Source organism: Sapajus apella, unplaced genomic scaffold (assembly GCF_009761245.1).
Source record: "Sapajus apella isolate SASKATOON/1434 unplaced genomic scaffold, GSC_monkey_1.0 scaffold92, whole genome shotgun sequence".
In the NCBI taxonomy this organism is placed as follows: Eukaryota; Metazoa; Chordata; class Mammalia; order Primates; family Cebidae; genus Sapajus; species Sapajus apella.
In genome coordinates this window covers 6,575,750-6,585,925 of record NW_022437032.1, presented here as the reverse complement: position 1 = coordinate 6,585,925, position 10,176 = coordinate 6,575,750, and the positions used below count along the sequence as shown (strand labels likewise).

At 44.3% G+C, this 10,176-nt stretch overlaps 1 protein-coding gene across 2 annotated transcripts in view; it reads right to left on the bottom strand.

The window, feature by feature from the left end:
• The window catches only part of ZNFX1 (zinc finger NFX1-type containing 1), a 31,847-nt gene that overhangs the window by 3,265 nt on the left and 18,406 nt on the right, over positions 1 to 10,176 (bottom strand). For both annotated transcript variants that reach the window (XM_032256035.1, XM_032256033.1), the window contains exons 7-13: positions 8,919 to 9,033; positions 7,006 to 7,253; positions 5,434 to 5,573; positions 4,439 to 4,593; positions 3,935 to 4,080; positions 2,950 to 3,060; positions 1,478 to 1,573 (exon numbers count right to left, since the gene is read on the bottom strand). In XM_032256035.1, coding sequence (XP_032111926.1) covers positions 1,478 to 1,573; positions 2,950 to 3,060; positions 3,935 to 4,080; positions 4,439 to 4,593; positions 5,434 to 5,573; positions 7,006 to 7,253; positions 8,919 to 9,033 — 1,011 coding nt within the window. The remainder of the gene's footprint in view (positions 1 to 1,477; positions 1,574 to 2,949; positions 3,061 to 3,934; positions 4,081 to 4,438; positions 4,594 to 5,433; positions 5,574 to 7,005; positions 7,254 to 8,918; positions 9,034 to 10,176) is intronic.

Here is a 10,176-nt window from a genome sequence, read left to right as displayed (position 1 = left end):
GTAACAAGAGCGAAACTCCGTCTCAAAAAAAAAAAAATAAAAATAAATAAATAAATAGCTAGCTAAAACAGCCAACTGCAATCCAACCATTATAGCTGAAAGAACAAGCAGTGGTGTGATGATGATGACGACAGAGCAGCTAACTTACTCAGCACTCCACTGTGCTGACTGCTTTATATACATTACCTCCTTCCATGCAGTAATGGGATATGGCAGGAGCCATTATTCTTACTGTCCAGAAGAAACTAATATTCAGAATTTTTTTTTTTTTTTTTAAATAGAGACAGTCTTGCTATATTGCCTAGCCTGGTTTTGAACTCTTGGCCTCAGCTGACAAAATTTATTTATTTATTTAAGATGGGAGTTTTGCTCTTGTTGCCCAGGCTGGAGTGTAATGGTGGAGTCTTGGCCCACTGCAACCTCCACCTCCTGGTCAAGCAATCCTCCCACCTCAGCTTCCCAAGTAGCTGGGATTACAGGGTAGCTGCCACCATGCCCGGCTAATTTTTGTATTTTTAGTAGAGATGGAGTTTCACCATGTTGGCCACGCCAGTCTCGAACTCCTGATCCTCAGGTGGCCCGCCTGCCTTGGCCTCCCAAAGTGCTGGGATTACAGGCCTGAGCCACCATGCCCGGCCAACAGAATTCTTTTTTTTTTTTTTTTTTTTTTCTTTTTTGAGATAGAGTTTCATTCTTGTTGCCCAGAATGGACAGTGGTGCAATCTCGGCTCACTGGAACCTCCACCACCTGGGTTCAATAGATTTTTTTGCCTCAGCCTTCCGAGTAGCTGAGACTACAGGTGCGTGCCACCATGCCTGCCTAACTTTTTTGTATTTTTAGTAGAGATGGGGTTTCACAATATTGGACAGGATGGTCTCAATCTTCTGACCTCGTGATCCACCCGCCTTGACCTCCCAAAGTGCTGGGATTACAGGCGTGAGCCACCGTGTGTGGCCAGAATTCTTCTATAACTTGCTTAAAGTTACATGGCTACTAACTGGCAGAGTTGGGATTAAAAAATGCAGGTCCGCATTTCAATTTCATCCTAGTAACCAGCTTTTAAAAAGCTGGCTCTATTCCCTTCTGAAAGGCTTTTTAAAATTTTTTTGAGAGGGAGTCTCACTCTGCTGCCCAGCTTGGACTGCAGTGGCACAATCTCAGTTCACTGCAACCTCCACCTCCCAGGTTCAAGTGATGCTCCTGCCTCAGCTTTCTGAGTAGCTGGGAGTACAGGTGCCTGCTACCACACCCGGCTAATTTTTGTATTTTACTGGAGACAGAGTTTCACCATGGTAGTTAGGCTGGTCTTGTACTCCTGACCTTAAGTGATCCGCCCACCTTGGCCTCCCAAAGTGTCGGGATTACAGGTGTGAGCCACTGTGCTCAGCCACTGAAAAGCTTTCTTCATCTTGAGGAAATTATAGCCTTTTTAGGTTGCTGAAACAATCCAAGAAAGATTAGGTAAGACAGACTCACCTTAATCTTCTCATACTTAAGAACAGAGGGATGATTCTCCAGATCCTGGTAAATGTGGGGGGTCAAAAGGCAGGCAATTTCAGGGCGCATGCGGTGCTGAAACAACACATGTATGTCATTAGAAAATCTAATAGCACCTGCTTTTAGATTGAATGTGGGAGGTGAAAGCAAGAGGAATCACAAGAGGACACATGGACAATTTCTTTTTTTTTTTTTTTTTTTTTTTTTGAGACGGAGTTTCACTCATGTTACCCAGGCTGGAGTGCAATGGCGCGATCTCGGCTCACCGCAACCTCCGCCCCCCGGGTTCAGGCAATTCTCCTGCCTCAGCCTCCTGAGTAGCTGGGATTACAGGCACGCACCACCATGCCCAGCTAATTTTTTGTATTTTTAGTAGAGACGGGGTTTCACCATGTTGACCAGGATGGTCTCGATCTCTTGACCTGGTGATCCACCCGCCTCGGCCTCCCAAAGTGCTGGGATTACAGACTTGAGCCACCGCGCCCGGCTGACAATTTCTTTCAACATGAGGTTGCTGTTAGAAAATTTAGGGAAGGCCAGGCATGACGGTTCATATCTCTAATCCCATCACTTTGGGAGGTCAAGACGGTAGGAGCACTTGAGCTCAGGAGTTCGAGATCAGCCTGGCAACATAGTGAGACCTTGTCTCTATTTTTCTTTCTTTTTTTTTTTTTTTGAGACATATCGCCAAGGCTGGAGTGCAGTGGCACCATCTCAGCTCACTGCAACCTCTGCCTCCTGGGTTCAAGTGATTCTCCTGCCCCAGCCTCCCAAGTATCTGGGACTACAGGGATTAAGCACTACACCAGACTAATTTTTTGTATTTTTAGTAGAGGTGGGGTTTTGCCATGTTGTCCAGGCTGGTCTCTAACTCTTGACCTCAGGTAATCCGCCTACCTTGGCCTCCCAAAGTGCTGAGATTACAGGTGTGAACCACTGTACCTGGCCTCTACTTTTGTTAATAAAAAAAAAAAAAAGAAAGAAAGAAAGGAAAGAAAATCTAGAGAGACAGAGATTATTATTTGAAAAAGTAACTGCCCAGTCTGGAGTGCGATGGTGCAATCTCAGCTCACCACAACCTCCCCCTCCTAGGTTCAAGCGATCCTCTTGCCTCAGCCTCCTGAGTAGCTGGGATTATAGGCATGTGACACCATGCCTGGCTAATTTTGTATTTTTAGTAGAGACAGGGTTTCTCCATGTTGATCAAGTTCGTCTCAAACTCCCGACCTCAGGTGATCCACCCACCTCAGCCTGCCAAAGTGCTGCGATTACAGGTGTGAGCCACCACGCCTGGCTTCTTGTGGTGTTTTAAAACAGAAAATGTAAGGTTGACAGAGTCATTTCAGTATTATATTATTTTTATTTATATGAGACCTCTTTTGCTGGCAATTGGCAGCTTTCCAGGAGCTTTCTCCTGTGCATTTGGTAACGACAGAGGCCCAGCTTCTCACCTGGTAATTCAGACGGACAAAGGGAATGTTTACTTTCACTAGCCGTTCAAAAAGGGACACCTCAAGGTTGAAGTTCTTGGCCAGATCATACACGTTGGCACTGGGGCGCAGCTGAGAAGAGAAACATGGTTGAGGATTCTCTATTGATAAAGTCTTTTAACCATCCATACTTCCATCCATCCAATCAATCATCAAATGTTTTTCAAGTGCTTCCTGTGTGCCATGCACTATTCAATGTACTCACAGTTTAAGGATTAATAATGACAAGGGTTAAGGATTAGTAGAACTAAAGGTGATATGACAGAGTGCCCCATGGTGGGTTTTTTCTAGCTAGGCCTCTGACCAGTGACATCTGAGTATACACTAGCACGGAGGAGGGTGCCAGTTCTTCATTCGAAAAGCAAGCCATAGGGGGAGTGGAAAGGACAGAGTGGGACACCATGAGCAAATGGGATGAAGTCAGAGAAATAAGTGGAAACCTGATCACATAAGCCTTTGTAGGCCACTTTAAGGAGCTTGATTTTTTTTTCTTTGCATTTTAGTTTGGGAAGCAGCTTGATTTTTATGTAAGTACAATGAGAAACCACTGGAGGATTTTCAGCTGGAATGTGATATCATCTACTTTTTTTTTTTTTTTTTTTTTTTAAGATTCACTTTGGCTCCTTTATGTAGAGTGCATTACAGGGTAGCAAAAATGGAAGCAGGGAGACCGAGGAGCATACTGTTGTAATACAGTCCACTTCGAGAGGCCATGGTGGACTAGGTAAATAGCAGAGGAAATGGATGAAATAGACGATGTTGCCTCTAAAATGTATCCCAAATCTCATAGCACCTGCTCTTAGATTGTGGGAGGTGAAGGCAAGAGAATCACAAAAAGCTACAATCTTGAGGACTGTTGAAGCAGAGGCCAGGGTCCTCCTTTATGATCCTACCCCCACAAAGGGCCAACTCATCTTATGCAGGGGGAGGGGAACTCCTGTTTTACCTGCTGGTGGTCCCCAATCAGAATGAGGTGCTGGCAAGCTTTGCTCAATGTGGCAATGGTATGGGCCTCAAGGACTTCAGCAGCTTCTTCCACTATGACAATCCTCGGCTCTACCTTCTGTAGAATCTGGCGGTATTTGGCAGCACCTCAAGTTAGAAAAGAAGAGTAAGACTCCTCTGAGCTGAGGCAAAGGATCCACAGGGATTCCTCTGGGAATCCACTTTTGTATCTTCCCTGAACCTGGATCAGTGACAACTAGCCCTTGTAGTGTTCTGGGTGGTCTCCAGAACATTAAAGCTGTGTTGGTTATTGTTGGAGTTTCAAACTCAGCAGGAGAAAGTGAGTGAATTTCACCAAGAGTTCTAAAAATACAGGTGCTTTCAGTAGCTTTTCATGGTATTTTCCTCTAACCTTCTAATGAAGCTTCTCTTTACCTGTCCTCAGATAATCTGGCACAAGAAGTGAATTTAGATGCAACAGGTAAATTCCTCCACACTTTCTTACCTGTGGTTGTCATTCCTACAACCTGGGCATCTTTAAGAATGTGCAGGTCTTCCTGGAGTCTCAGCTCGGCCATTCTTTCTGCTGATGTGCGGTACTGTTGTTCATAGCTGAGGATCTTCCGGCGGGTGTCGGCCTGGTACAACTGTAGCCACAGCCTGGAGGATGGGAAGAGCCAAAGAAAGAAAGCCACAAGATCTTTGAGAAGGTGGAAGAACCCCCTTCAGTGTGCCCAGTATATGAAGTGAACCTTGGACCCTTGAGGAACATAGTGACAAACAGAGAGATATACAGAGAGACAAAGAGATCCAGATATACAGGGACTCAAGAATCCAAAATGCTCAACAAAAAGATGTGCAGAGTGGCCAGGAACTAAGGAAAGGGGTGAGATAAAGAAGAAAGGTTAACTATGGGAAGAGAATAAAGAGACATCAAAAACTTCAGGAAGAATTTCTCATAAATTCTCGCTGCACCATCCCTGCCTAATTTTCCTCCTCTCTTCTAACTCTTCATAGAGTGTTTATTAGCAAAACTGATGATGTCACTAATTGCCGTAAAACTTTCCAATGGCTATTACTCTTTTCAAAAAATTTTTCTGTAGAAAGGAGGTCTCACTATGTTACCTAGGCTGGTCTTGAACCCTGGGCCTCAGGTGATCTGCTAGCCTCAGCCTCCCAAAGTGCTGGGATTACACGTGTGAGTCACTGTGCCTGTTGCCTCTCTGTTCTTTCCTTTCTGACTTTTTATGCCCATTTGTAACTTTTTAATTTGTGGAATTACGTGATTAATTTGTTACCCTGGATAGGCTATAAGCTCTAAGAAGGTAGAACTAATGTCTATTCTATCCCATGGCTGTATCCCTATCACTCAGCTCAGTGGTGGTGCTCAATTAATAATTAGTTAACGTCACTGAAGGTCTTGGAAGTGGACAATGTTCCAGGAACAGACAAAACTCCCTGGGGAAATCACATGGGTTGGCTGGGTGCCGAACACAGTACCTATAAAGCTGCCAGCGAGAACTGAAGTCCAGCTGCCAAACATCCTCGATCTCACTGGCCTCAGCCTCAGTCATGGTGTTCAGTTTGCGAAGCTCATCCTTCACCCTCTTTTTCATTTTCTTTTTCTGGTTGCGCTGGGTCTGCAGACATCAATACCATCAATACCAGTGTAGCCTAAGCAGAGGCAGGCTTGGTTTTAAGCCCAAGGTAGGGGCCATGGCACATAAGAAAAAGGGCTGCCATCCCTGATTAATGTCAAGTGTCTTACATTCTCCCCACAGTTCTTCCACTGTAGTGGTAAACAAGGACTCTGGAGCCTGTTTGCCTGGCTTCAAAGCCCTGCTCTACCTCTTACTAGGTTGTGGGACCTCAGTCAAGTTACCTAACCTCCGTGTCCCTCAGTATCACCTTCTAAATAGTATCGCTTTATAGAATTGTTGGCTAGTCAGGAGTAAATACATGGAAAGCATTTATACTAGTGCTAGCACTAGTTATCATTAAACATCTTTGACCACAGCCTGTTTCTCGTTCCTAAAATGTATGCCCTGAACGTCACGGGGTTAGGATTTTCTTGTTGAATGCTCTACAACCAGTGCCTACCAACTGGTGCTTTGCATAGTACTTGGCACAGGGCCTGCTAAAACAGTCCTAATGCCATCGTATCAACATAGTACCTTTAACAAGTGGGTGGAAAGCACTGTTTATGAGAAAGCACTCTCTTCTGGCTGTCACTGAGCCTGAGGCTATGAGCCTTTGGAAGAACTGGCAAGTCAGACAGATGTCACTACATAAATATCTGCCCGCCCTGCTTCAAAACCAAACAAATTAACCTTTCCTGATGCCCCCTGGGAGATGCTGAATCCATGCTTCTAAGAATTGAGATCATGACTCCACTCATCACATATAGTGATGCTGAACTGAACTAGAAGATCAGGTGCAAACTGCATCCAAAGTTGCCCTTGAAAGTTCTTAAATCATTCATAAGGTTTACAAATTCTTATTTTGAGTCTCTAATCCTCAATCATCATAGTTATGCATGCTAAATACCGAGGACCACTAGGCTCTACCAGAAGGAACAGAGGGAAGGCTACATGAAGACATCTGGGAATTCACACAATTTTGACTTTAAGAGAAGTGTCAAATTCCAAGGTGAGTGAAGGAGGAATATTCCAACCAGCCTGGAGGTCTTGATTCATTTCTTACTTTAATCCTCTAAAATCTTGGTACATGTTCAAAAAACTTATTTGAAATAAAGAAGGTAATACTCCTGAAGGTATTAAGTGCTGAGACTGTTTGACCTGACTCATATATGCTACATTCTTCCCAGAGTTCTACAGAAGCACTTGGCTACCTGCTTCCTGTCTTTCTAGGTTGGCATTTCTGGCTAGAGGCCCTCTGAAGAACTGTAATATTTATATCCTTGGGAATTACACCCATCTCATACCAGGTGTAGGCTATAATACGGGTACTTAGCTAATTGTAATGATGAAGTGAATATACTGTATTAGAAGTGGGGGAAAAAAGTGGTCAGAACACTCTCAGGCCAGTTTCAACCCAAAGAAGTGAGTTTACCTGCCACTCTCCTATTCCTTGCTCCTGTCCAGCTCCTGTCACAGGGCCACAGTGGTCTAGCCTCATGGCCAGAAGCATTTTAGCCAGCTCCTGGTCTGCTCCACTCTCTTCCTTCTTCCGCCGCCGAGGCCTCACCACCTCTTCCTCCTCTATTACCCGGTCTGCTTGAATCAGGTCAGCTTCCTCTGCGATCTCGATCAGCGAACTCTCCTCCTCCCCTTCTTCCTCCTCTTCCCCTTCTGCCTGGGCTGAGAGAGAGAAACAGGTAGGACAGAGATAGAAACTCTTGAAGCTAAGGGACAGAAGATGGCACCTATAAGAGCTCAGATGCATGAAGACATTATCAAGGGTTTATGTGAGTATTTTTGAAAACAGAAACTAGAAGGAATGAGAAGAGAGTTAGGAAAGACTTAGGTCTCCTTATATACTTCTTGTTTCACATTAAAAAAAATCATATGAATGTATGACTTTTAAAGAAAGGTTTTGGCTGGGCGCGGAGGCTCACGCCTGTAATCCCAGCACTCTGGGAGGCCAAGGCGAGCAGATCACCTGACGTCAGGAGTTTGAGACCAGGCTGGCCAGCACGGTGAAACCACGTCTCTACTAAAAATATAAAAATTAGCCAGGTGTGGTGGCGCACGCCTATAGTCCCAGCTACTCAGCAGGCTCAGGCAGGAGAATCACTTGAACCAGGGAGGCAGAGGTTGCAGTGAGCCGGGATCTCGCCATTGCACTCCAGCCAGGGCAACAGAGCGTGACTCCATCTCAAAAAAAAAAAAAAAAAAAAGATAGAAAGAAAGAAAGGTTTTACTTATAACAAATACATATACAATGGAGGGCATACAATGTAAATATGTAATATAAAGGATAATAAAAATATGTAAAATGAATACCCAGGTACCTTCCACCCAATTTAAGAAAACTGCCAAATAGTTTGAAGACCTTTGTGAGTCTTCTTAATCTGAATTTTATATTGCTCATTTCCTTTTTAAATGAAAACAATGTTACCACATTTATGCTGTATCTCTCTCTAAGTAACACACTGTCTAGTATTTATCTTTCTGTAACTTGCCTTTTTTTTTTTTTTGAGATCATGTCTTGCTCTGTCACTCAGGCTGTAGTGCAGAGTTACAATCATGGCTCACTGCAGCCTCAACCTCCTGAGCTCAAGCCATCCTTTCCCCTCAGCCTACTAAGTAGCTGGGACTACAGGCATGCACCACCACACCCAGTTAAATTTTTTTTTTTGTAAAGACAGGGTCTCATTATGTTGCCCAGGTTGGTCTCCAACTTCTGGGCTCAAATGATCCTCCTGCCTTGCATTTTCAAAGTGCTGGGATTACGGGCATGGACCACCATGCCTGGCCAATTTGCCTTTTTCATTCAGCATGTTTTTGAGATTCATATATGTTACTGTATATGCTATGATTCATTCCTTTTCACTGTTGTACAGTATTTCATTATCTGAATTGACTTACTTGATGTATCCACTGAAAAAATGTAGAGACATTTGAGTTCTGATTTTCTGCTATCATAAAGTGGTTATGCAAATTTAAATATCCCCAGCAGCAGTGCATCAGAGTTTCCATTGCTTCACATTCTCATCAACATGGGGTTGTATCAAACTTTAATTGTTGCCAATCTGGTGCATATGTAATAGTACCTCATTGTGGTTTAAATTCCTCTAATTTTTAACAAGCACTTTTCACGTATCTATTGAACAGTAAGATTTCCTATTTTGTGATGTGCCTGTCAAAAATCTTTTATCTCTTTTCCTTATATTAAGCTATTTGTCTTTCTCTGATTGACTCACAGGTCTTTATTTATTCTGGGAATTATTTTGAAATTTCACTGTTCTGGTCTTTACCATATTCTACTTAAGGTGTGATTCTAGGAAGACATGCACTTCTTACCTGTATTGTTAGGTCCTGCTGGAGCAACACTTTGGGTGAAAGAACCGACACCAAGACCTAGCCACTCCAGCATCATGGAATGCTTCCAGTGCTGGAAGCAAATCCATTCACTATCCTAAGGAAAAAAGAATGATCATTTGTGAGGATTCTATGACAACCAATGTGAAGGCAGGGCCTCTTCAAAGAATCAAGAGCAGGTTGGGGCATGGTAGCTCATGCATGTAATCCCAGCAATTTGGAAGGCAGAGGCAGGAGAACTGCCTGAGCTCAGAAACTCAAGACCATCCTGGGCAACATGGCAAGACACCATGTCTTTTAAAAAGGAAAAAAAAAAAAAAAAAAAAGACCGGGTACAGCGGCTTACGCCTATAATCCCAGCACATTGGGAGGCCAAGGCAGACAGATCATCTCAGGTAAGGAGTTCAAGACCAGGCTGGCCAACATGGGAAAACCCCATCTCTATTAAAAATACAAAAATTAGGCCTGGCACAAGGGCTAACGCCTGTAATTCCAGCACTTTGGGAGGCTGTGGCAGGCGGATCACCTGAGGTCAGGAGATCAAGACTAGCCTGACCAACATGGAGGAAGCCAGGAAACCCTGTCACTACTAAAAATACAACATTGGCTGGGCGTTATTGCAGTCTCCTGTAATCCCAGCTATTTGGGAGGCTGAGGCAGGAGAATTGCTTGAACCCAGGAGGCGGAGGTTGTGGTAAGATGAGATTGTGCCATTGCACTCCAGCCTGGGCAACAAGAGCAAAATGCAATCTCAAAAAAAATAAAAAGCAAAAAAAAAATTAGCTGGGCATAGTGGTGCATGCCTGTAGTCCCAGCTGCTTGGGATGTTGAGGCAGGAGAATTGCTTGAACCTGAAAGGCAGAGGTCACAGCGAGTGGAGATTGGGCCACTGCACTCCGGCCTATGTGACAAAGCAAGACTCTATCACAACAACAACAACAACAACAACAACAAAAAGGCTGGGTGCGGTGGCTCACGCCTGTAATCTCGACACTTTGGGAGGCCAAGGCGGGTGGATCACTTGAGGTCAGGAGTTCGAAACCAGCCTGTCCAACATGGCAAAACCCTGTCTCTACTTAAAATACAAAAATTACCGGTCATGGTGGTGCCTGCCTGTGATCCCAGCTACTTGGGAGGCTGAGGCAGGAGAACTGCTTGAACCTGGGAGGCGGAGGTTGTAGTGAGCCAAGATTGTGCCACTGCACTCCAGTCTGGGCAACAAGAGCAAAACTCCATCTCA